Here is a 27,545-nt window from a genome sequence, read left to right as displayed (position 1 = left end):
TAGTTTTGCTGACCATTGTAAGAGAAGAAAATTCAGATGACAAACTTTATTGACACACATTTTTATTGTACAGTGATATTTTTTCAGGAGCGTTTGTAGTACCAGGAATAAGAAGGTACAATAATGACTTTGTATGTTTTTCTGATATCAATATTTGACAATCTGATGAATGGTATTGTAAGTTTGGTCATGGTTGGCAGAAATGTTATCTGCCAAGCAGTTATTATATAAGAGTGCTACTGACATTAGGCGTATAGTGTGGGCAAATCACTTAAAAATGATGGTGGCCTTCATAATCCAAACCTTAGCAGTTGCACAGAGGGGCCATGGGATACTGTATCCCGCCGGGGATACGGTATCCGGGCCCCCCTCTGTCAGGGGGCCCCCTTACCTGAGCACTGTGACCTATGGGCCAGATGTATCAAGTTTCAAAAGTGATAAAATTGAGAGTGATAAACAGCTAGCCAATCAGCTCCTCCCTGTTATTTTTCAAACCATGCCTGTAACATGACAGGTAGGAGCTGATTGGCTGTCTGTTTATCACTGTCTATTTGATCACTTTTGAAGCTTGATACATCAGGCCCATAACCAGCTCTCCTGATTTCTGTCCCAATGTGTAAGTAGAACAGAGGCTACTGGCGCATATCATATAGTAGAGAACATTTTGTCCCTCCTGAAATGGGTCATGTTGGGAGGAATGCACAATATTATACACTCCCCCTTCACATGGGCCCCCCTGTCTGAAGTGCTCTAACATGCAGCTTTTCCCCTTGAATACCTGTTGAGGGGCATACTGATTAGATCACTTAGATAAGGCACACAGAACGCTCCGTGTGTATACCCTGCAGCGATGGCGATGCACGGCAGTAGCGCCATCTGGGAAAGCCAGTGCTTGCACTGGCTTTCCCCGAAAAAACTATTATAAAAATAAGCAAAGCCCTACTCAGCACACAGCATTGCAGTGTGCTGAGCGGGTGTCCCACTATGTGCTGAGCGTTCGTGCCGAAGCCCATCCAGGTCGCCCCGTGTGTACGGGGCTTTGGAATGCTGGATATCACCAACATTAGTTAAATGCGTGAGTATAGGAGTGGGGCAGGTTGGTTAGTAGCCTGTCAATTGCATTTTGTACCTACTGCAAGCAGTGCAATTCTTTGCCAGGAGAACCAGGTATATTGCATTGCAGTAGTCAAGTCTTGCTGATACAAATGCGTGTACTACTTTAGGCAGGTCTTGTGAGGGAATTTAGTACTTGGTTCTGGCTATGTTCCTCGGATCACAAAATGAGGATTTTATGTTTAAGTGTCAATTCCCAATCCAGAGCACCACCAGGATTCTGCAAGTTTAGTGTTTTGCCACTCTGGATATATATGTGGAAGTGCAGTTGGTTGGCGAACCTGTACAGTAGTCTTTTTCTTTGATGGTGACCTCCTATAATTAGGAACTTGTTTTATCAGGATTGGTTGGCACTCATCCACTTCTGAAGTTCAGCTAGACCAGCGGTTCCCAACCTTTTTTTCTCTCTTGATTAGGCTTTTAAGTTATGAGTACCCGCTCCTCTCAATTAGAAATATCCACAGTACTTACTAGTGGAGTGGAAGTGAGCGGTATGCATATCCTTATACAGTAAGTGTCCTTATATTAAGGAGTAGCGGAGGAGGAGTGTGCAGTCAGGAATCGGGTCCCTCTGTGTCTGGGGTTTCCGCTAATGCATGTAGAATTCGCTGCTTCCTCCACCCGTGTCAGTGCGGGGCAGATAAGCGCTGCGGGCAGTGCTGGTACCTCCCAGTGGGCTGCTCATCGGGCGAAAGCACAAGGAGACACTGACGGAACCAGAAGTGATGTGACATGGTTCATCTCCATGAAATGGGCAACTTCTTCTTCCACCATTACCAGTATAATTTTCAAGTACCCCCAACCGGTCTGCAGCGTACCCCAACACAAGTGAAGCTGTTGCCCACAATCGAACAGACACCCACCAAAGCCATTGCAGCAATCACAGAACGCCTGCGAAATGTGACTTTGGTGCCATGTTTTTTGCATACTGGATCACAGAGACATGGTCCAAAACTAGGTACGACGTGCCTGCATTTTTTTCACTCCCCGTTACATCCCCAACCAGTTTCTTCCTGTCAATAACTCTACAACTGTTTCCTCACTGCAAGTGACATCACAAAGGATTCTTGTCACGTGAACACTGTGGCCAGGATGCATGTGCAGTCTGTCAATAATCGCTCAGTTGTGGCATGATCGAAGTTTCAACTGCATATGAATCAGATACATTGTCTTATAGGGAGGTAGGGGGTTTTTGGTCAGTCGCACAAGACTAAATATGTTTGGACCCCTGAATAAGTATGTATCAGGTTAAACCTATATAGGCAGGGGTGTGCTACCTCTGGACACTAGGTAGGGAGCATGGAGTACAAAGAAGAAAAGAGTGTCCTTTTGTGGGTGCACCTCAGAGAGAAAAATCATACAGTAAAAATTAACTTTTATTAATATACCTTAAAAGGCTGCGAAAATTAGTTAAAAAACATATATAACGTACAAGGGTAGGAAAACACACTTTTATTAAAACAAAGGTGGCAGGCAGGTGTGGCTGTTCATTTGTAATGGGTAACGTGTAGTGATTCACAATGTGTGGATGCCTCTGTTCAAACCGTGGGTCTAGAATGTCCACGGCGAACAGTAGTTAGAGATTGCCAAGGGAGCTGGGTCAGCTGACCTCTGATAACTCCACTCTTATAAAATAAATAAATTCACATGTGTGCCGTCTCTGACTGTGATTATACTGGTGCTGTCTCTATAATATATCACAGAGTCCACATAGTTGTACGTGACCAAAAAACAGCTACTGGGGTGTCCTGTCTGTCATAATCAGCAGAGAGAACTCAAACCCCGGGTGCCTGATATGGGTCGTCTATGATAAACGTAAGTGGGGGTATTGAGGAGGGATGTGCCCCTAAGAATCCGGGGGAGACAAATTCACCTCTTATAGCCCACTCTCGTGCCTTGTAGGACCTAGGTGTTTAGATAAGTCACCTGGCACGTATATCAACCACCTCTTCCCTAGGGTCTCAGATGGGGTGTCGCATCTGTACCAATGACAGAGAGACCTCAACCCCAGAGGACCCTATGGTATGAGGGGAGGGTGGATAGGCTGTGGGTACAGCTAGGGAGGTATACTGTGTCCCTGTCCTGAGACCAGGGAACAACAGACTCACCTCTGATAGCTCTCAGAAATGGAGAGAAGTCAGAGAAGAAGTGAGAACTCCCAAGGTGGGGTGTATCTCACTACGGCACAGGTGTGAGTTGTGGCCCTTATAAGGGCTTACAAGGCAACACACTGTGGTACATAAATCAAAATGCAATTTATAATGAAAATAACAAAGGTGACAGCACACCACTGCCTGCGCACCGCTAGCCGGCACACGCTTCGCAGTGTAGCTTCTTCAGGGCCAACCTGCCTGTGGGTATGTAAGGGTTTAAATACCCCTTGGTACTGTCTCTAAACCAATCATCAATCAGCGCGTTTCCCGCCAAAAAATCCCCGTGGGTTTGCTTACCCAATCATAAGGGGTCATATTGTAGCCTTAGTATGTGTCAAACTGCGTCCAGGGAGGCGTCATAGCCTGTCATGATGGATCAGCCTATCATCACTACGGCCAAGTGCCGCGCCTCCCGCGCACGTGGTCCACTCTGGCCAGTGATGATCCGTCCGGAGGATGTGTCCGTTACCACCCCCACCAGCACGTCTGACATAGCCGTGTATCGTCACGGTTGCTATGGAGATCGGACGCTGCGTCGTCACCGTTGCCATGGTGATCCGACGCCGCGTCCAAAACAGCGGAGTATAGATGGATGTCGTGGCACTCGCGTCATATCAGTGACGCTGCCGCCTGGCGAATCGGGTTGCTGGGTACTCGTGAACTCATCTTCGGGAGGTGTGGTTAGCGCTCCCGTTTGTTTACATCTGTCAGAGTTATTATTGTGGCAGTGTACACGTCCCCACCATCAGACCCCTGATGGATCGAGCAGAATGTATGGTGTGAATTCTGCAGGAGCGGGTGTTTAAGGCTGGTAAGTATCCTAGATCTCCGCACGGATCCATTGTCTGTGTCACATACGTGTCCTAAACAAAAAGGCTCCTTCAGCCCGATCATTTAGAGCCATCACTGGCAGGGTGGACCTGGACTCTAAGAAAAATTCATCTAAGTAAACATGATGCGCATATTATATAATATAACGCAGTCTTGTGTCCTACCAGGCTGCAAAGCCTCATGTAGAGGACATGGGGTCATATGGAGGTAAGTATCCCAACCACATAGGGACTGATCATATAGGTGTAAGTCTTAGATAGTCTTCATTGTTGAAATCTTGCATAATAACAAATATATGACACTGGAAAATTGAAAAAGTTGAAGACATTAAAAATGTTGAAGACAATAAAAATAAGCTACCTCAGGCAGATGATCTCGTGATCTATCTATAGTAACGTTACATGCCTCAAAGGGGGCATTTGCAATATGCATGATATTCGTGGGGGTATATGGAACCCCGTGGTAGGTGGGTCACTGTCTGAATAAGCCCAGACTGCCAACCCTGTATTGCTGCCGGAAATATAGAGATAATTGTGAAGAAACACATGAGTGGCAGCAATACAGGGTTGGCAGTCTGGGCTTATTCAGACAGTGACCCACCTACCACGGGGTTCCATATTCCCCCACGAATATCATGCATATTGCAAATGCCCCCTTTGAGGCATGTAACGTTACTATAGATAGATCACGAGATCATCTGCCTGAGGTAGCTTATTTTTATTGTCTTCAACATTTTTAATGTCTTCAACTTTTTCAATTTTCCAGTGTCATATATTTGTTATTATGCAAGATTTCAACAATGAAGACTATCTAAGACTTACACCTATATGATCAGTCCCTATGTGGTTGGGATACTTACCTCCATATGACCCCATGTCCTCTACATGAGGCTTTGCAGCCTGGTAGGACACAAGACTGCGTTATATTATATAATATGCGCATCATGTTTACTTAGATGAATTTTTCTTAGAGTCCAGGTCCACCCTGCCAGTGATGGCTCTAAATGATCGGGCTGAAGGAGCCTTTTTGTTTAGGACACGTATGTGACACAGACAATGGATCCGTGCGGAGATCTAGGATACTTACCAGCCTTAAACACCCGCTCCTGCAGAATTCACACCATACATTCTGCTCGATCCATCAGGGGTCTGATGGTGGGGACGTGTACACTGCCACAATAATAACTCTGACAGATGTAAACAAACGGGAGCGCTAACCACACCTCCCGAAGATGAGTTCACGAGTACCCAGCAACCCGATTCGCCAGGCGGCAGCGTCACTGATATGACGCGAGTGCCACGACATCCATCTATACTCCGCTGTTTTGGACGCGGCGTCGGATCACCATGGCAACGGTGACGACGCAGCGTCCGATCTCCATAGCAACCGTGACGATACACGGCTATGTCAGACGTGCTGGTGGGGGTGGTAACGGACACATCCTCCGGACGGATCATCACTGGCCAGAGTGGACCACGTGCGCGGGAGGCGCGGCACTTGGCCGTAGTGATGATAGGCTGATCCATCATGACAGGCTATGACGCCTCCCTGGACGCAGTTTGACACATACTAAGGCTACAATATGACCCCTTATGATTGGGTAAGCAAACCCACGGGGATTTTTTGGCGGGAAACGCGCTGATTGATGATTGGTTTAGAGACAGTACCAAGGGGTATTTAAACCCTTACATACCCACAGGCAGGTTGGCCCTGAAGAAGCTACACTGCGAAGCGCGTGCCGGCTAGCGGTGCGCAGGCAGTGGTGTGCTGTCACCTTTGTTATTTTCATTATAAATTGCATTTTGATTTATGTACCACAGTGTGTTGCCTTGTAAGCCCTTATAAGGGCCACAACTCACACCTGTGCCGTAGTGAGATACACCCCACCTTGGGAGTTCTCACTTCTTCTCTGACTTCTCTCCATTTCTGAGAGCTATCAGAGGTGAGTCTGTTGTTCCCTGGTCTCAGGACAGGGACACAGTATACCTCCCTAGCTGTACCCACAGCCTATCCACCCTCCCCTCATACCATAGGGTCCTCTGGGGTTGAGGTCTCTCTGTCATTGGTACAGATGCGACACCCCATCTGAGACCCTAGGGAAGAGGTGGTTGATATACGTGCCAGGTGACTTATCTAAACACCTAGGTCCTACAAGGCACGAGAGTGGGCTATAAGAGGTGAATTTGTCTCCCCCGGATTCTTAGGGGCACATCCCTCCTCAATACCCCCACTTACGTTTATCATAGACGACCCATATCAGGCACCCGGGGTTTGAGTTCTCTCTGCTGATTATGACAGACAGGACACCCCAGTAGCTGTTTTTTGGTCACGTACAACTATGTGGACTCTGTGATATATTATAGAGACAGCACCAGTATAATCACAGTCAGAGACGGCACACATGTGAATTTATTTATTTTATAAGAGTGGAGTTATCAGAGGTCAGCTGACCCAGCTCCCTTGGCAATCTCTAACTACTGTTCGCCGTGGACATTCTAGACCCACGGTTTGAACAGAGGCATCCACACATTGTGAATCACTACACGTTACCCATTACAAATGAACAGCCACACCTGCCTGCCACCTTTGTTTTAATAAAAGTGTGTTTTCCTACCCTTGTACGTTATATATGTTTTTTAACTAATTTTCGCAGCCTTTTAAGGTATATTAATAAAAGTTAATTTTTACTGTATGATTTTTCTCTCTGAGGTGCACCCACAAAAGGACACTCTTTTCTTCTTTGTACTCCATACATTGTCTTATAACCAGGGGAGGCAACTGCCAACAACGGTCATTCCAAACTGACTCACTGGCAGTTGGTGTTTCTCCCCTACTTCAATTTTGAACTGTGCTGCTGCCCCTTCTCTGGAACCGCCACTGGTCATAACGATGTAATCATTTATTCTGTATATTGGCAGTGTCTAGTTCGGCATTTAATGTCCACATGCAGATTGATATTGCCAAAAGGACGATATGTAGTAGGCCGACATCTACAAAAAGGTTGACACGCATAAAATGTCAACATGTCATTGATCGACACATGCAAATGTTGACGGTTCTTTTTTTTGGGGGGTGTTAATGTCAACATGAGTCCATGAGGAGGTTAAAACATGAAAAAGTCTAAAAAAATGTAAACATTTTTGAAAAATTCACGTTGACCTTTTCATGTGTTGACCATTACTATTAAATTCTCCTTTATGAGCAGGTCATTTATTTTAATAATTGATGCACTTGCACCCAGCTTCATATCATGGAGTTTGCCCACGTAGAGCCTGCTTAAGAGTTGATCGCTGATAAGCGAATAATGAACGACTGCGCGTTGCACATGTGCAAGCCAAAATAGCGCCAGAAAATGAGTATGGGTCAGAAACGCAATGGGGCCAGTGGTTGACTAACAGGAAGGCAGCATGCCCAAGTGTTTTAAGAGAGGGTCTGTGATGTCAGCGCCTGTCTCAGTAGCAGAGTTGTGGAGGGGTCACTCACATGAAGTCATTTGATGGTTCAGGAATTGTGGGTGGATAGCGATGGTATTGCAATTCATTTGCAGTTTGCACAGGGCGTGGCGGATATCTACTCGCAGGTCAGAATCAGGTCTTTGAGAGTCCTTCAAACCTCGTAGTTGTTCTGTATAAGCTCATCGTGCAAGAAGTCACTTTTGGCATCCAATCGTTTTCACTTGCACTCATCGAGTCTTGCCACTGTCGGTATGATTGTAGTTTGCTTGGCTACAATTTTATTATTCTCTCTATACTTTTGTGAATATCTTTTGACCACCAATCTGGTTTTTCGACAATTGGACTTCCATCTAGGTTACACCTACCCCTGATTGTTCATTTTTAGCCTACAGCTTTTAACTGTGCTCTCAGCCATGACCCTAGCGCAGCATTAAACTCTATTATTTGTTCAGGAGGTGTACTGGTGGTCTCATTTCTTCTCCATACCAACATCTAGTGAGCATCATCACTTAGGTCTTCAACAAAAGTCATACTACATGTATTTGCTGGACAAGTTGAAAGTACGTGGTCATGGCCGTGCCGGTATCTTATGCTAATGCTGCAGCCGGTTCAACTAATAGTAATAATTTTATTTATATAGCGATATAGCTCTCGTTCTCAAATAGGACTCAAGGCGCTTAACAGATAGAATAAATGTAATACAGTACAGGAACAATGAAGTACATAAAAGCTTTTCATAAACAATACTTAAGGGAATTACGGAAATGCTTGAGTAAACAGGAAAGTCTTGAGTCTTGTTTTTGAAAGATTCTAGTGCTGAGGCGTCCACTTGAATTGGTGCAGATCCATCTCCGTGCATCTTTACACACACCATGTAATCTTGCATCGGTCCTGGGGCAGATGCCGGTACACCTTCTGGCCGTGGCCTCCAGTGCGTCATTGGATGCAGCTGCTTACAGCGGTTTGCAAGCGACAATCCTGCATCTGCTCCGCCACCTTCCTTTTAACTCTAAGGAATGCCCAATGAATTCCACAGACCATAAGTCTGATTCTATTCTGTGTCTCCGAGCCCGAGTCTTCAGACTGAAAACATCAGCCAATGTGTGCGACCCCTTTTGGTCCAATCCCACTTTTGCACTTATTATGTGCAACAAATGAAAGCATTTCTCATATCTGTGTGCCCTTAGTTTCACTTGTTCCTTCCCGTGTTGAGACCAGGCAGATGTTTATTCACTTTGGCACTCGCTATAACCTGTCTGTCATTCAGGATAATACACGTGTCTTGAAATTTAAAGGCATGGGCTTTACAGACAAGAACGCAACTTCTAATCTACAAATATCCAGCATATCCTGTACTGGTACTGACAGACTGCTCCCATGTATACTGGAGAACAGAGCGTGCCTGCTTTCTTCTGCAGGGATACTACCATCTGCAAGATACGGTAGATGATAGTATCTTTTTCTAAAGAAGTCTTTATCCCTCGTCACATAGTTTGTTGTCTATTTATCAGCAAATAGACAAGTTATCTGTTGCTCATTCACATTTTTGGGGGATATTCAATTAGCGGCATATTCAGTTGCCCCTATGTCAGCAATCATCTGGGATTTGTTTTCTGCAAACATAAATCCCCCATAAGCAGCCCTATAAGACCCATTTATTTTCTGCTAAAACACATTGGTCTGGGAACTTATCCAGAGTCCACAGTTTGTGTTTTTGTGAGGAAACAGGAACATTTTGGGAGACATAAGGCAAAAATAACAATAATACAAAAAATTTAGTAGGCACAATTAAATATATGCCAATTCTCCGTTGCACTTATTTCCATATTGAGTAATCTTTCTTCAGGGTTCTCTGATTTTTTTAGACCCTGCTCCAACCCGGGTGGGACCCAACTTGTGATCTCTTTTACACCTCCTTCCCCACTCGATATAATGCTGGTGCAGTTGACGTAGGCGGGGCCTGAGTCGGGGCTGGGAGATGAGAGCATCTCCCAGCACCGGCTTTTGCACTGCAGTGAACCGGTTCGGGGTCGCAAACGTGATATCCATTTACACAGCTCCATTACCCGGGTCCTTCCTGTGTTCAACCCTGGTCAGGACTCGGGTAGGATTCCCAGGAACATGGACCCAGGGTTTTTTTTTTTTAGTGGGCACACACTGTGAGATATGCACTATTTTTCTATTCGATTTTGCTTATAGAAGCAAAATCGAATTTAAATTGAATAGAAATCGAATGCTTATAGTGGATGCTCTGTTCCTTCCTGTTTATCTTCTAGAGAGAAGATAAACAGGAAGGAACGGAGCATCGCCTATACAATAAGTTAAGTAGTTATATCATCAAAATCTATGATTGATCAAGTATAGCGCCACATCCCTTACCCAAAAATCCTTTGTCACAATTTGTTATCAGGGCCAAAAGGAATAGCCCTTTAAGGGTAAGGGAGGCAGCAAAATACTAGAGAGAAGCGCCCAGGACTTTGTTTTACCTTTTTTAGTTCAAGACTATTTTTCTGTTCGATTTCCTCTATAAGAATTCGATTTCGATTCAATTTATATCCGATTTTGCTTCTATAAGCAAAATGGAATAGAAATATAGTGCATATCTCACCGTGTGTACCCACTAGGATTCGTTTTCCTGTGATACCTATTCAGCTTGATTTAAATTCAGCCCTTCTGGAATGTAGTTGAAGCCTGCATTGGTGTCAACTTTGAAAGAGTTCCCAAAGCATTACAGAACCTCAGTTTCTGCAGACCACAGAAATATGCCACTCTGACATCCGTTTAGACGTCTGGTTAATAACATTTACATGAAAGCTCTCTGAGTCGATGCTTAAACCACTGGGTTTTTAGAGCATTATAGCAGCTTCTCCACCTGTGACTATTCCATCATTGCTTGTAAAGAAGTGATTACAGTCCTATCTTCCAGGAGAGTTTAGAAGCGATAAAGCACATGAGAGTTTGTGCCTAATATGAAATGGAAAGACGGCAACTAGGGACAGTTGTAGATAACCAGCCGAGGAGAAGTAATTGGGTCACAAATCGCAATGACAGCACTTATCCAACAGCTCCTAACATAACATCTGCCCCTTTCCTAAAAGGCCACGGGTGGGTCTGAATCTCTGTCACATTGGCATAACATATCTGTTAGCTAACATATTGTAAATAATGGTGGATACTAAGCAGTGATCATCATGAAATATAATTCTGCAATACATTAACATTCATTACAATGTAGTTTTCATCATTTATATCCAATACGAAGGGGCAGATGTATTAAGCCTGGTGACGTGATAAAGTGGAAGCTGAAGTGATAAAGTGGAAGAATATAATGCAGCGGCAAGTCAGCTCCTAACTGTCAAATTACAGGTTGTGTTTGAAAAATGACTTGAAAAATGACAGTTAAAAGCTGGTTGGCTTGTGCATTATCACCTTTCACTTCACCGTGCTCAATAAATCTGCCCCAAAGTTCTTAAAATTAAGCACAATCCATAGATAGATCCAGGTATATAACATGATATTACCTTGTCCCATAGGAAATTTAGGGGGCGGTGTGGCGAAATGCGTCTAATTGCATTTCTAAAGACAGCCAAGAGTTGCTAGAGAATCTTGGCCAAACTCAACAATGTACAATCAAATAACTAAATATGGGAGAAGAATAACAACGTTTCAGGGGCAGGGTTAGAATTCAACACCATTAAGCCCCGCCCTGTAATGGCAAAATGCCACAATTGCCGAGTTTGTGGAATAGGCATCTTTTACCTTCGCCGTTAGGCCTAGAGTCACGTTTCAAGTAGTTACCTTCTATTCTGCCCACTTCAATAGGAAGCGGGAGAGTAGGTAAGTATGATCTGCCCCCTGAAAATAGCAAAAATAAAAAAACATGTATGCACTAATAAGTTCCTAAATGTATAAAAGCATAAAACACCACTTCCCACCGCTTCCTGGTTCCCCACCACCAGTGCTTGCGGTTCTGCCAATCACTGCTGACTGGGCAGCCCAGTAGTCTACCTTGCGGCTGCAGACATTAGTAGCCGAAGTCCTTCTGAAAAATTCAAATGTCAAATACAGGTATTTCTTCAAAATAAAATCCAGTTAAATCAATCTTAAATAGCAATTCTTGACCTTTACCCCCACTTCCAACATTTTCTGGGCGTTTTTTGAGAATATTAGCCAGTTTATATGTTAAACTATTTGTTTGCCCATATTAAACAGTTAAATATCTGTAAATAATAATATAAAAAAGGTGCCTCTTAGTTTATATATTATTAATACCATTAGAAACGCATTTTCATATAAATATATTAAATATATAAAATATAATTAAAAAGCATTGTAAATATTAATGGAAAATATTAATTATACAAGACTCACGTTATGTGGATGTGGTATTTTATTAAATAAAATATATTTTCATTGGGTATTAAAAATAAAAAAGTTGTTTTTACCGTAGGAAGGGCCAATAATTGATCTTCTTATGAACTAATTTTACATTAACCCTTTGAGTGTCAACATCTGTTAGAGATGCGCAAAATATCCACTAAAAATGTTATATAAATTAAAATAATAAATGTTGCGTAAAAAAAAAAAGATGATATTTCCTATATAAGGTAACATTACAGGTCATTATGATGAATTAAAATGTTTGCCTCACACCTATTTTGACAAATTCATTTGGCACTCAAAGGGTTATATCTAATCACAATAAAAAAAATATACAGTATCCTGTACAAAAGAACATATAGCCAAAAGTTCTCTCTTATACAGTGTGTAACCTTCTAAATATATCTCAGCCTCTCTTGGTGACATTGATATGCTCTGTGCCAATGTGATTAGTGTCTCATGGATCATCTGCATTATACTGTGCAAAATGTTGAGAGACTTTAGTTTCCAAAATTCTTTTTTTAGAGAATGATTTGCATAGTCTCCCACATTGGCAGCTGCATTCAAGAATATTTATACATTAAAGAATCACATCACACATTGGTGGTTTAATTTGACGTTTCAGACTTTTATCAGGACCTTAAAAATAAAACATATATCCGCACAGCGGTGTCACTAGGGGGTGCTGACCACAAAAAGTTGTCACCCGCTGAGGGGTGACACCAAAAATACCGTCTCCAACATTACAAGCAGCACCAGGCTTCTGTCACTGTGTAGGGGCCGCATGTATTTCCTGGAGCCCCATAGAATGTAGATAGCAGGGTTTAGAGCCACAAGGCCATGCCCTTCTGCAAGGCCACATGCCACGCCCCCGTTTCGCTGCCGGCAACACTCCGCAGACTTGGTGAAAAAAAAATTCTTAAGTCAAGAAATGGCGTTTTGGAGCCAACAAGCCCCTTTATCAAGGTGTACAACGGGGTTTGTTGGCTCTGAAACGTTGGACACCATCTGTTGACTAAAGACACTTTTTTTTTCACCAAGTCCGCCGAGTGCCGCTTTTTGTTTCTACTGTTGCTTATCTAATGATTGGGAAGGCCCCCGGTGGCCAACATAGCCAAATAGGAGTGCCGGGCTGACAAGTATTGCTATATATATCTATATATATACGACATATCTATGATCCGCAATACGACAATTACAGAAGGGGAAACCAATCAATAGCCAGACATTTCATGAATTTAAACATCCTTTGTCTACTCTTAGGTATAAAAGAATAGACTGTGGTGAAGCGATAAATTGGAAGGTGATAACGCAACAGCCAACCAGCTCCTAGCTGTTGAGTTACAGGATGGTTTTGAAAAAATGACAATTAGGAGCTGGTTATCACCTCCCATTTTATCATTTCACAAAAAATGGTCGGAAGATTTGTTGCAGCCAAAATCCCAAAAGTAATGTGGACCCTTACAGATGTCAGGAGTGCACTCTAGTAGTACCACCTAGCCCATACATACAATTAGCATGATATTACAAACATTCAATATATAGAGTGAAGTTCCGATGTTTCAGCAATATCACGTAGACTTCGTTCAAAAAGTAATCTTTTATTGAAAAAGAGCCCAATGCGTTTCGTCAACATGACTACATCAGGGGAAATACAATGAAAGGTAGAAGCATAAACGCTGAAGTGGATCGGTATCCCTTTAATTGAATGAATGGTATCACCAGATATGGGGAATATGATGAACCACGCAAGTGGGTAATCACTTTTAATTTGTAGTTCCCAGCCAAGGGAGGGTGACCCACAACAGGGACAAGTAACACCACAGCTGGCTGAACTACAAATTGAAAGTGATTACCCACTTGCGTGGTTCATCATATTCCTCATATCTGGTGATACCATTCATTCAATTAAAGGGATACCGATCCACTTCAGAGATTATGCTTCTACCTTTCATTGTATTACCCCTGATGAAGTCATGTTGACGAAACGCGTTGGGATCTTTTTCAATAAAAGATTACTTTTTGAACGAAGTCTACGTGATATTGTTGAAACATCGGAACTTCACTCTATATATTGAATGATTGCAATATCATGTTAATTGTATGTACGGGCTAGGTGGTACTACTAGAGCGCACTCCTGACAAACCCCCCTTCCATCCATATCAATTTGTGTCTCTTACTAACAGGAGAGACGTCTTGGAGTCACGGCTCACTATTTTTATTGATAAGCGCAATACCTAGATCATATCCCCTAAGATATATATATATATATGTGTGTGTGTGCTGTAGTTAGCAATTTATATTACAATTTTCCCTATTTGTGATGTAAGATACCACTTCTGACTTGTGAATGGATGAAATGAATCAGCAGTTTGAATGCTCAGTGGGACAAGGTGTCAGTGGATAACATTTACTTTAGCAGCAAAGAAATGTTCTTGCATTTTGTCAGGGAGCTGCGCGCAGTGTTCTTAAAGCAGTCCCTACTCCAGAAATCACTGCGATTGTGACTTTTCAAACCGTTCATTTAAATGGAAGATTGCTCAGAAAAGGTCTATGATTAAAGCACACAAAGAAAATAGGGTGACATAGTAATTGCTCTCTCATATATATATATATATATATATGTGTGTGTGTACAAGTGCAAAAGCTTTTGCTCAAGGGTTAGAGTGTGAGACTAGTCTGTGCCTTTTACAGGTCAAGTGTTTTAGCACCCCCACGTGACCTCAGATGCAGCCGCTGTGACCCCCCCAAAAAATGTCCAGCTTGTGACCGACTTTGCAGCTAGGCTGCGCCGCCAGCATATGCGTGCACAGCCCATTTTCTTAGAGAGTGCACCACTGGAGGGGCGTGTCTATCACCGCCTACTGAGCATCAATGCAAACTAAATAGGTGACTTATTTGTGTATATGGGCTTCAGAATAATTCATCCACCCGCCCCCCCCCCCCCCCACACACACACACACACACACTACAAATAGGGACATTGCGCACCGAATGTGCATTGAAAAAATGTACACAGTAATGCCCATAACAAATATTAAAACATACCCCAATGCCCATTAAACATAAGGCCACACACCGTAATGCCCATTACACATAATGCCAATTACATATAATGCCACCCACCATAATGCCGATTACACATTATGCCACACAACGTAATACCTATCTTCGCAAAACTAAAACCCAAGCTGAATCAGGCCCACAATCAGGTATTCTGCCCTATTGGTTGTAGAATTGAGCGACACCATAGCGTAACTCCTGGGCATTTGCAGATCTACCTCAGTAACAGTGCTAATTACAAGTATAGTGAACATCTATGTTTTAGTCAGGGGTCATTCTAAAAATAGAGGGGAGTAGTGTAGATACATGTGGGGGCTTCTATCACCCTGAAAAAAATGGTCATACATCACAAAGATTCTGGCACGGGGACAGAATCCGCCTGTGCACAATAATTCTGCATTATCTTTAGAAATATGGCGCCAACAACCAATTTCTGGCAATTACTTACATACTCAGGTGATATTTGCTGGGCTTTGCTGATTGGCTCATTTTTGTTTCAAGCACTGTGATTGGCCTGATTTTCCAAAAGGCGTTAATTACCCAGAGTATTTGTAGCCTCCGTAAATTGCTTTGTCGACAGCACGTATCTGAAATTTGGCAGTGATGACTGGACCAATTTCCCCATTTCTACCAATATTGTAGGCTTGTTGTACATTTTTGATACTATCTGTTAATGTACAAATGTGTGTTATATTATATGGAAACTATGTGGAAAGCAATGCACAATTAGTGGATAAAATAATAATATATTAACAGAAAAATGTTTCCTTTTATCCCTCATGTATTTCTTTCCCCATGAAATAGTTAGCCAGGTAATGCTAACTATTTTGACTGTAGAAGAAAGAACCCAGTGATGTCAGAGCTCATGACATCATCTCTGAGCAGCAATCATTTTTTTTTTTTACTTTCATGTTGTTTTGAAAACTTTATAGATAATAGATTTCAAAATACAATATCCCAAACTCATATATTAATTGTACCCATTATCTAAATAACAATATAGGGCATACACACATATGATCAGCGGAGCCACTGAACATGCAGTTGTTGGTGATACTGGCAGATTTGACTGCATGCTCAGACAACAGAGGGGGTGGAAGGTGTCGTTAACAACCCACAGTAGCACACAATATAGCGCGTACACATTAGACCAGGCATGGATAAATTATAGCCCTCCAGCTGTTGTGAAACTACACATCCCAGCATGCCTTACCATAGTTTTAGCATTCTCTAATAGCAAAACTGTGGCAAGGCATGATGGGACTTTCACAACAGCTGGAGGGCCATAGATTGGACATGCCTGCACTAGATCATTTCCACGATAATATTGTCGACAATATCATCATGCATATTGTTTAAAAAAATTATAGTGTGTACAGCTCACAGCTTAAGACACCCAATACTAGCAGTGCTGTAAGGGACCAGGAGGTTCACTTGCACCAGTTCTTCTTTTACGTCTGCGATTAGCTTCAAAGCTGTTACGAGGCTGAGGGGGGGGGGGGGTATTCAATATGTGATTCCGACTGTCGGAAAGTCCAGACAGTCGGAATTCTGGGCCATTTTCGTTTCTTCAAACCGTAACTCGTTAGTCGGAATTCAATGTCCCGGCTGACGAATATCAGATAGTCCGTGGATCGCCATGGATTGTAGAAAAACAGCCTGAATTTGACAATCCGCTACCATTTCTAACAAAAGAGATCCAACTTTTAAAAAAAAGTCGGATCTGACACCCTTTAATGCTTTCGTTAACGGCAGCATTGAATAGGTTGAGGATATTTCCTGTCGGGGAAGACTTAGTAAAAAAAAAAAAACACAAAAAAGTTTAACCTTCCCTACTCTAATAGGCCCGTTCTATTCACCATCAAATCAGGTGTGGTGAACTGGGAGAAGGCATTTGCAAAATGGGCGTGCACCACTAACTAACCAGGCCGCGTGATTTTAGTAACTGTGCGCCTGGTGCTGCTTGGAGAACGTTGCATTCAATACGCATTGGCCCTACATTGGAGCAAACACAACATTGGGGCACAACTTATATTATTTAACAATAGGTCATCAATATTTATTTGAAGAATGCGATCTATTATAAGATAGGGCAGTACTTTATTTTCTTTTAGAGAAGTGGAACTAGTTTATTATAAACAATAATACAAGGGCACAAGACACTATTTTACCGAGGGGCAACATATTAATTACAAACACCATTGAGGTACGTAGTAGGGGCACACATCTGCACCCCCAACAGGACAGACACCAGTGCAGAACAGAACAGGACAATTAGATTACAATGTGACAGGTTAGATAGTTCTCAAAACCACCTGTAGATTTTAGCAATTTTTCCCCCAAACATATTTTCAGTGAGTTTTGTTATTATTGCTTATTACTGTACATTTATTATATTAATAAATCGGGATAGCTGCTCTTGCTAAAAAAAAAATCATTGGTTTCTGGTAAGTTTGCCTGTAATACATCCGGTAATTTGCAAATTACCAAAATCACCAAAAACCAGCATGTTGAGCAATTCACACTCCATTCGATTCCACCCCCCTCAGGAAACCAAACATAGAGCCCTCACCATTAATTGCATAAGAATTATGGCCTAATTCATGTTTGTACGCAATAGCCGATGCTCACCTAACAGATATTTTTGGCAGACTGCGCACGTACTGCGATCGCTTTGCGCATGGGGTTGATGCGTTTCCGATTGCAATGAGGAGTTCATGGAAAAGTGATTGAAAGGAAGTGACTGTTTGGAGCTGTTACTCCGGTGTGGCAGCAAAAATACAGGTGTGTCAATGCCATTTTGAGGGCGTGGATATGCTGTCAGGTGCGTTCTTGAAGTCAGATAAACTTGGTGCCAGCGTTGCTACTGATGCATCCAGTAATTGCGTACTCCTTTATTGCGTATAGGCTGCTTATGTGTACCCAATTGCGAATGGGCTCTGGGGGGGGGGGGTGTCTTTTCCTTCCGGGGTGGCAGCTTCCCTTGCTAACATTAGCAGCTCTGTAGCCAAGAAAATCACAATTACATTTGCGTGCAAACATGAATTAGGCCCCTAGTACTGCATGAATCAGCATTCCACACACACACACACACACACACACACACACACATTCCTTATGTTGGACCATTGCTTCTGTTATCTCCAGGACAACCACTAATGTAATGTGCTTTCTTTTATATTGTAAGTACTGTAAGTAAGTGAGGTTCTCTTTGTCCAGGTATGAATATATTTTTTCTTGCAGATGTAGCAGACTGTGACACACTTTCTGGTGAACCATTGTCACATTTGTGGATCAACTCATATACAGTTACAACAATATAAGAGATACATATATAACAAAGTTAAAAGTACAGCACAAAGCTCCTCCATATGATTGTGTGGTCACACCAGAAGGAACACCACAGTCTGTTATTAGTGTATTGGAGGCTTCTCGAGTGTGATTGGGTCATATACAGTATGCAAACAATGATCAGTGTTTCCAATAGCCTTCTTGTTATGTTTGAAGATTCCAAACTGAATGGAGAGGTGGCCAAGGCAGCGCTGGCAAATGAAGACTGTCCCCACATAGACCAGACAATAACGCCCGATGAGGGCCTGTCCTTTACACAGTCTAATACTCGGGAGAAAGGTGGGCCCTACTTTCTCCTTTCACCCGAGGACTATCCGAGCCGGCCGGATGGAGGAGTAAGAAAGGGTATGTAGATGAGTTTTTAGCAGAAGAACTCGATTGATCCAATAGCTCAGCATGTTATGTAGGTAGAGAAAATATTTCCTATGCATATCTACAACACGTCTAGTCTTCGACACCGTGTGGACAGAGGGCTGGCCTTGTACTCTCTTGTAAAAATGCTGCATTGTTAGGGCTTAGCTGTTGCACAGACCTGGTCTAAACCAAAATTGTGCCAAGAAATGGGATACATAGGAGTCCTGTTTGTACCTTAACCCTATCCGCCTAACCTTCCCTTGCAGTAGCTTAACCCTCCCTACTAGCGCCTAAGCCTAACCTCCCACCCCCACCCTGCAGCCTAACCCAAACCCCCTTCTAAGTGCCTAAACCTAACCACATCTCCCAGCAGCCTAACTCTATCCTTCCCCTCCCTGCATCCTAACCCTAAGTACCCCCACTAGTGGCTAAACCTAACCCACTCCCCCCCACCAGCCGCTACCACTCCCCACATACTAACCAATCGGGATGTCTGCCGGCTGTTGGTATTCCGACGTTGGCATCCTGATGCTGTTGAGTTTCCAGAGTTGGCTTCTGAAGGCATTTGGGATACTGGCGTCGGTAGGTGCAACGCCGGAATCTTGACTGGTGGGATGCCGACAGCATCCCTATATTTTATATGGAGGAAATTCTACATTATCATTCCCGCACTGTTTCCATTAGACCAGTGACTGCCACAATAATGGGTATTGTTCCTTGTACAGTATGTCGACATAGGTGGGGTCCAGTCCCCCTGCTTTGTGACACTACACAGGCTTGCAGGATAGTTGCCGTCACATCTTATTGTGATACAATATTGCTACTTATACGAACAAACTGGTTATTCATTGACGAAGATGTAGATCCTGAAACATATGATCTATATTCAGATCATAATGTGTGTTTCTGTATATCTATTCATATATAAATATAGATACATACACACACACATAGACATACATACATAGACATAAAAAACTAAGCTTGTTCTGGTACATAATAAACTCATACTATCCTTAAGGACATAAGGAAACAAACGGTGTAAAAAAAACAAAACCGAAGATTTGTTTGGTAAGAATGTTTATGTTGCCACTTCCTGGCCCATCAGACGTTTGTTAAAAGCATTTGTTATTGTTGTCATGACCTAATTTCATTGTCTGCCAACTTGTGCCCCTCTGCATGTGTAATAGCAAAATGATGGCCGCATGCTATGTCAGTAGCTGCAAGCAAGCGGGTGGTATCACTATGGCAACAGAAGGAATGCATGCAAGCGTTCAACTACCAAAACTGCATGTCGATCCGCAGATTCCATTGGAATTTCAATGGGTGCCCGTACAGTTCAAACACACATACCGGTTTCATAATTCATTAATATTCAGAATATTTGGTGGTGTCAGCAAAAAAAAAAGATTTAAATTGTCAAATTAATTCCTTTAAAAAAAAAAAAATTGTTGCTTTTTGGACCGCCCCCAGAAATCTCATTTATTTCAGAGAAGGAAGCTTGTGCAGCATTAGCCGAATTTACTTATAATGCTACTTAAAAAAACATTAATAAAGTATAATAGGTGTAATTGCGAGCCCATAACTGTTTTTCCTCCCAAATACGGAAAATATTGCCAATGACTGGGTAAGGAAAAGTCAAGCCACAAAACAATAGCACATACACAAGCAGGAACGCGAGCTAGACGTTGTATTGTGTGGAACGTTGAAATATCCTATGTGATCTTTGACCTTGTAATCTTTCCGTAGTTTGGCTCCGCTGGATATTGTTGCCAAGTGATACGACTCTCAGCATGTAACAGTGCATGGGAATTCCGCTGAAGTGACACTGTTGACTTCATTCTTATTCCATTCAACTTTTTGATTCCACTGCTGTACTTTTTCATTCCATCCTCCAAACGAAGGTTAACAAAAAAAAAAAAAAATGTCATAGCTAATGTAACTGGGAATGTGATATCGCGCCTCCAGTTTCCACATCCTGCACTATTATGCCTTCTCACCCTTCTCTACCCCATCCGTCATGTAGCATGGATCAGTAGCAGGGAATGTTCTAAAGCTGTGCAGTCATTCCTAAATTACTACGCTCCAGTGTCTTACGGTAGCATCTTAAAGAGCATGGTGCCGCTGGTACGTAACTGCTAGCAAAATCTCAAATAGAGAGAAAGACGACCGAACGTGGGCATTACATTATTCTGGCGGGCCATATGCTGCATGATCTTGGTATATATATATATAGGACAAAAGGGTGGATGCACCATATAAAATAGTGTCTTGCTAGTATGATGCTTTTTTTATCTTGGCTAATATCGGATCTCGCTGGCTGCTACCGATATGTGGAAACGTGGAGACGTATGAAGAACCGTTACTTCTCAGGATAATCTTTGAGCCATAGGAACCCCTGCGGGAGTCTGCAAAAAGCACAGTAGGATGATTTGATGCATGGGCACCTATTAAGTTAGAAAGCAATACTAAGGTGTTCTGTTGCCTGCATGGATATAAGCTCAATTGGAAATGGATTTGGCTGCCTCTGCATGTACAGTAGCTCTCTCTCTATCTCTCTCTAGAAAACGTTATCTACCATCTTGAATCTAAACAGAACGTGGAGGAAGTGTTAAGTATTCATTGTATTCTTTACAGGCATGTTTTTGCAAAGAGCGTCCTGTCATTGCTAAATATGCAAACAGAGGCAGCCATGAATGCCCGGGACGAGGCGAGAAATGTGATGGGTTAGAGTCACCCAGACAGAACCTCTGCATACGGACAAACACACCAACGTCACACAGATTTTTAAAGGCAACTGCCCTTCTTCGAGGTGTCCGGTGAAGTTAATTAAGAATGATGCAGGCTGTTTTTTGTTTTTTTTCTACGGCCAAAATGTAAAAAAAAAACTGTAGAGGAAACTTCTATTCATTTAGCATGAATTGCATGATGTATAAAAAAAAAGACAAACGAAAAAAAAAATCGTTAACAAACGAGAACTAGAATTACAAAACTCTGTGAAGAAATGAAAAAAAAAATGCATATATTTTCCTTTAAAGCTCTTAATTTTACACACATTATGTAGCAAACTGTATACATTTTAAACTGTAAATTGAACTGCTCTGGGTTGCTTTTTTGTACGCGGGACTGATAGATCATAACAGAATTGCTCTCTGGCATCCATCGGTCACATTGACCAGACTTCATCAATACATGGACTAAAAAAAAGACTTTTACTTGTGTACATTTGGCAAACTTCCTGTTTTCCTGTTTTCCTTGGCATGCTTGTGAACAAGGAACCCGATCTGACTGGGTAACAGCTGGTCTATACTGACATTCCATTTTGAGGTTCTACTGTATGTTATCAATGTATAAATCAAAACATGACTATCTCTAAAAAAGATTGTTATTAAATAATCTATATGGATATAACAAAAAAAAAAAAAAACTGAAACGTGTTAATTTAATACTGGGACTCGCAGTATAAAAATCAGGAAACATGTTTGTCAAAATGAGAACAGAACTGCATTGTATGCAATTTCTTAAGTCTGACGCAAAGATGCATGCTCCTGTTATGCAACAACGAAGCTGCATGAAATAAATTTTGTATTATGGTTTCTACTGCCTGCTGTATCCACAAGTTGAGAGAAAATGCTTATTTGGGTCTCTAACATGACGGTTAGTGAGATAAGATCCTTTTAAGGAATGATGTCATAGGGTATTTGTCTCTGCATGTATCAAGAGACTACGGAAAGATGGCGGGTGCATCAATCTGCAAAGCAAAATCACCGCAAGGTTTAAGGGCCCGCGCTATCAGTTTGTTCTTGAAGAAGTCTTGAGGTGCAGGTCATTTCTTCTAAACTTCTTCCAAATCAGTTCGGGAATACAGGTAAGGCATGTTGATAGCCATGAACGTGCCGAAGTCATTGTGTCCCACAGGTTGTGCATGTGTATATGGGACAGATGTCCATGGAGGAGATATGCAGTCATTTGTCCATTTATAAATATACAAACTGCTTGTTTTGGCATGAATACAGGTTAGGTAAGTAGCATGGTGCTTTTATGTTCTAAAATGTTTCAACACATTTTCTTGTCCAACATGCCCACGGACTACAGGGTTGGTGAAGGTAAAACCCATATTGTGTCATCTAGGACAAACCCGTGAGATTTACCATTCTGTTACCAAGGGATATTTACAGATGTTTTGATAATTAGTTTGAGCGGAAAAGGTGTTTTTCATCACCTGAGTCTCGCGTGGCTTGTTTCGGTGCATAATTGGTGATTAGTGATGTCACAGGTAGTGACGTCACTGTGTAAAGGTGAGCCATACAGACACTGATGGTGAAACTTACATAGACATAAGAATTATATCTCAGTAATGTATCAGTAGGAACACTGTAATACACAATGTAAAATATCACATGGACCCAGTATAGTATACACACAATGGGGGTTATTCTGGTTCACTGTCTAATGGACAAAACCATGCTGCACTGCAGGTGAGGCTGATGTAACATGTGCAGAGAGAGTTAGATTTGGGTGGGGGGTGTACTTCAAACTGATAACTATACTGCAGTGTAAAAATAATGCAGGCAGTATTTACCCTGCACAGAAACAAAATAACTCACCCAAATCTAACTCTCTTTGCACATTTTCGGGAAGCGAATGCATTAATATTGTTTCTGTGCAGGATAAATACTGTCAGCTATCGGATGTTAGACAGCTTTATTTTTACACTGCAAGTTAGATTTCAGTTTGAACACACCCCAACCAAATCTAATCTCTCTGCACATGTTACATCTGCCCCCCGCAGTGCAGCATGGTTTTGCCCATTTCCTTGCTTTTTTGGGAAAGCTAAATCTGGCCCATAGACCTCAGGTATCCGACATCGTTACTCACGAAAGCTATAGGAAGTCTACACACTTTGTATGTAATTTATTGTTATTGTCTCTTCTGCATCCTGTCATATAATCCATTTACTTATCTCCTTATGATTTTAGCCAACATTTAGCAGCTCAGTTTGACAAGATCGATACAGGAGCCGGGATGTCTCTTGGCATTTTATTTTGTTGAAACTTTGCCACAGATCCCTTGCGCATCTGTTAAAGGAGTGACCCGAGTTGAAAATTAATTTGTCTACTTATCTTCCCCTATCAGTAAGAGTGTATTGGTGGGGAACCCACGCCTGGGCTCTCCCCCGCATTTACTTACATTTCGGCATACATTCAGACGAATGTTCTCTAAAGCTTTCTAATGATCTATTTATAAAGCACAACATTAGGCACATTGAGGGAATCCAGACACAAACAAATGACTTACAAGGTATAGGTGACTGCTCAAGAAGATGTATCAAACCTTCGAAAGAGGTTTCGAAAAGTTGCCAGTAGCAACTGATTTTCTTCTACCTATCATTTATCAAGTACATTTTATAGGATAATACAGTAGCTACAAGCTAATTGATTGCTAGGGGCAACACCTCCACTTGTCCTCTTGAGAATGTTTCTTCTCCCCAAAATAAGTTTACTATCTGTCTTGGGGTTCTCTTCATACAAAAGGTAGCTTATTTATCTGTGGAGATTACAGGTACAGCACTTATTCCTAGATCTGGGCAGTTGGTAAAGATGTGTTAGTTCCTGCTATAAGCAGTTATTAGTTACAAGCACTGTGTTAGTTCCTGGACCTGGCCCAGTTGGTAATTACAGGTGCAGTGTTAGTTCCTGGTATGGAGAGTTGGTAATTACAAGGACTGTGTTAGTTCCTGGACCTGGATAGTTGGTAATTACAGGTGTGGTGTTAGTTCCTGGTATGGGCAGTTAATTATAAAGAATTGTGGTAGTTCCTGGATCTGTCCATTTGGTAATTACAGTTGCAGTGTTAGTTCCTGGTATGGGCAGTTGTTAGTTACAAGTACTGTGTTAGTTCCTGGATCTGGCCAGTTGGTAATTATGAACACTGTATTAGCTCCTGGATCTTTCAGTTGGCAATTACAAGCACTGTGTTAGTTCCTGGATCTGTGCAGTTGATAATTACAAGCACTGTGTTAGTTCCTGGATCTGTGCAGTTGATAATTACAAGCACTGTGTTAGCTCATGGATCTGGCAGTTGGTAATTACAAGCACTGTGTTAGTTCCTGGATCTGGACAGTTGGTAATTACAAGCACTGTGCTAGCTCCTGGCTCTGGGCAGTTGGTAATTACAAGCACTGTGTTAGTTCCTGGACCTGGACAGTTGGTATATACAAGCACTGTGTTAGCTCCTGGCTCTGGGCAGTTGGTAATTACAAGCACTGTGTTAGTTCCTGGCTCTGGGCAGTTGGTAATTACTGTACAAGCAATGTGTTAGCTCCTGGATCTGGGCACTTGGTAATTACAAGCACAGTGTTAGTTCAAATATCTGGGCAGTTGGTAATTACAAGCACAGTGTTAGTTCCTGGATCTGGGCACTTGGTAATTGCAAGTACTGTGTTAGCTCCTGGATCTGGGCACTTGGTAAATAAAAGCACTGTATTTGCTCTTGGATCTGGGCACTTGGTAATTACAAGCACTGTGTTAGCTCCTGGATCTGGGCACTTGGTAATTACAAGCGCTGTATTCGCTCTTGGATCTGGGCACTTGGTAATTACCAGCAATGTGTTAGCTCCTGGATCTGGGCAGTTGGTAATTACAAGCACTGTGTTAGCTCCTGGATCTGGGCACTTGGTAATTACAAGCACTGTGTTAGCTCCTGGATCTGGGCACTTGGTAATTACAAGCACTGTGTTAGCTCCTGGATCTGGGCACTTGGTAATTACAAGCACTGTGTTAGTTTAAATATCTGGGCAGTTGGTAATTACAAGCACTGTGTTAGCTCCTGGATCTGGGCACTTGGTAATTACAAGCACTGTGTTAGCTCCTGGATCTGGGCACTTGGTAATTACAAGCACTGTGTTAGCTCCTGGATCTGGGCACTTGGTAATTACAAGCACTGTGTTAGCTCCTGGATCTGGGCAGTTGGTAATTACAAGCACTGTGTAAGCTCCTGGATCTGGACACTTGGTAATTACAAGCACTGTGTTAGCTCCTGGATCTGGGCACTTGGTAATTACAAGCACTGTGTTAGCTCCTGAATCTGGACACTTAGTAATTACAAGCACTGTGTTAGCTCCTGGAAAATTGCAAGCACTTGAAGAATATAGGTGCAATGCTGGTTCCTGGCTCTGGGCAATCGGTAATTATAGGTACAGTGTTAGTTTGTGGGTTTTGGTAATTACTAGATTAAAGGCTTTGGACTAGTTCCTACCTTGGGTCAGTTGGCGATTTTTTTGACACCTTTAATTGTCTGTTTTAATTTTATTTTACAGAAAGTACCTTATTTTTTTTCATGTAGGGGGCACACGGAAATGGACAGGTCTAAGATGAAATCTACCAATGTCCTAACGCTTCTCATCTATAACAGGTAACCAAGTCATCAGCGCATTATTTTCAAACAATACATTTTTCCATAAACTGATTGTGCGTCAATTCAATGAAGAACGGCAGGTAAAAGTTGCACGTTCTCCATCTTTTTATCCTTATTTTTAACATTGTTGCAATAATATTCCTGCACGCTACAAACTAGCCCATTAGCGGTAAGCGGGGCCGGTGCGGCAATTACACTCGCGCTGCCTTCACGGAATTAAAAGTGCAAATTTGCACCCATTTATACGATTGCATCGGCTCTATCTATACGCTTGGTTCATAGCCAACATCATTATAAGATTACACTTGCATCACCCCTATTCTTAATCCAATATATCCATCTGGAAGTCTGAGCCCAGCATAGCCTGCTCAGTAAACTTAGCCTATATTTGAATGTCTCATTTCCACCTATTACATCCATTCAGTTACGAACAGAGATGTACAACATGCAAGTACCATCTGCAAAATGGGAATTACTTGCAGCATGCTGCTCATTGCACGATTTTAAAGCTGGGTAAATCCCCCAAGAAGAGATGCAAGTGAATGTGCCAAGCCAGGTTCTCCAGCATACACCAGCATACAGTGATAGCACAATGGAGGTCATTCAGACCTGTTTGCAAGGCGGATGATTATAATCAACTGCGCATTTGTATGGGCCGCAATGCACGTGCGCGACACCAGGCAGCAGTGAACTCCTGCTATTTCTTTTGATCGCTGCCCGTTTGCAAGGAGATTAACATTGCACGGCCGAGTAAATCTCTGGCCCTGCGATGAGATGGGCCCAGTGTAAAATTAATTTAATGACAAGCGGGATTTGAACATATTCACGCAGCCGCAAACAGATCCGCAGCCGTACACATCTATTTGCACAGCGGGCACGTTAATTCGCTACATGGGATTTCACTCTAAAAAGGGTGGCATCTGGCCACTGCCAATTCACAGCCGGGCAAACTGGTCTGAATTACCCCGAATATACTGAAAGGAGGCTTTGAGAACATGCTTTGTTCTAAGTGAGGACAATGAGATTGATTCGATACAATTCGCGGATGTCCTTTGTTCGTTGTCACACAAGGCAGCGTATAAACAAAATGCGAGTTCGGACGGGATCGGGCCATGAGTTCAGCTGCGGCTGCCAGTGAGGCCTTTACAAACGGTCATCCGAGTATGACGTTGGTGTGTATAGGTGGTCGGGACACAGATAACCTAGTGAATAGTGGCATGTATGGTAGATGAACCCAAGAACAATTTACCAAACGTGTAGCGCAGTGGTTTACGGCTACAGAAGAAGAATGTGAACATGTATTGTGATTACGTTAATTAGTGTATGGAAATGTCGTTATAATTACATCTTTTCCAAGCTATGTTACTGAAAGGGGATAACTGTAATAGAATACATGTAGTTTCATCCTGGATACACAAGTTCTATCTA

At 42.3% G+C, this 27,545-nt stretch overlaps 2 protein-coding genes across 4 annotated transcripts in view; one reads left to right on the top strand and one right to left on the bottom strand.

Annotated features, from left to right (window-relative positions):
- Positions 1-22,297, top strand: part of KCNC1 (potassium voltage-gated channel subfamily C member 1) — a 121,584-nt gene extending 99,287 nt beyond the window's left edge. The window contains exons 3-4 of one of the 2 annotated variants that reach the window (XM_083164589.1): positions 18,504-18,692; positions 21,339-22,297. In XM_083164589.1, coding sequence (XP_083020715.1) covers positions 18,504-18,692; positions 21,339-21,373 — 224 coding nt within the window. In that variant the 3' untranslated portion in view covers positions 21,374-22,297. The remainder of the gene's footprint in view (positions 1-18,503; positions 18,693-21,338) is intronic. The other variant, XM_083164590.1, reaches the window with a different exon arrangement.
- Positions 1-27,545, bottom strand: part of SERGEF (secretion regulating guanine nucleotide exchange factor) — a 461,739-nt gene that overhangs the window by 366,447 nt on the left and 67,747 nt on the right. The gene's annotated exons all lie outside the window — the stretch shown is intronic.

Source organism: Crinia signifera, chromosome 11, assembly GCF_055691185.1.
Source record: "Crinia signifera chromosome 11, ASM5569118v1, whole genome shotgun sequence".
In the NCBI taxonomy this organism is placed as follows: Eukaryota; Metazoa; Chordata; class Amphibia; order Anura; family Myobatrachidae; genus Crinia; species Crinia signifera.
Note: the sequence above shows the minus strand (reverse complement) of the source record. Positions and strands in the feature narration are given on the sequence as shown.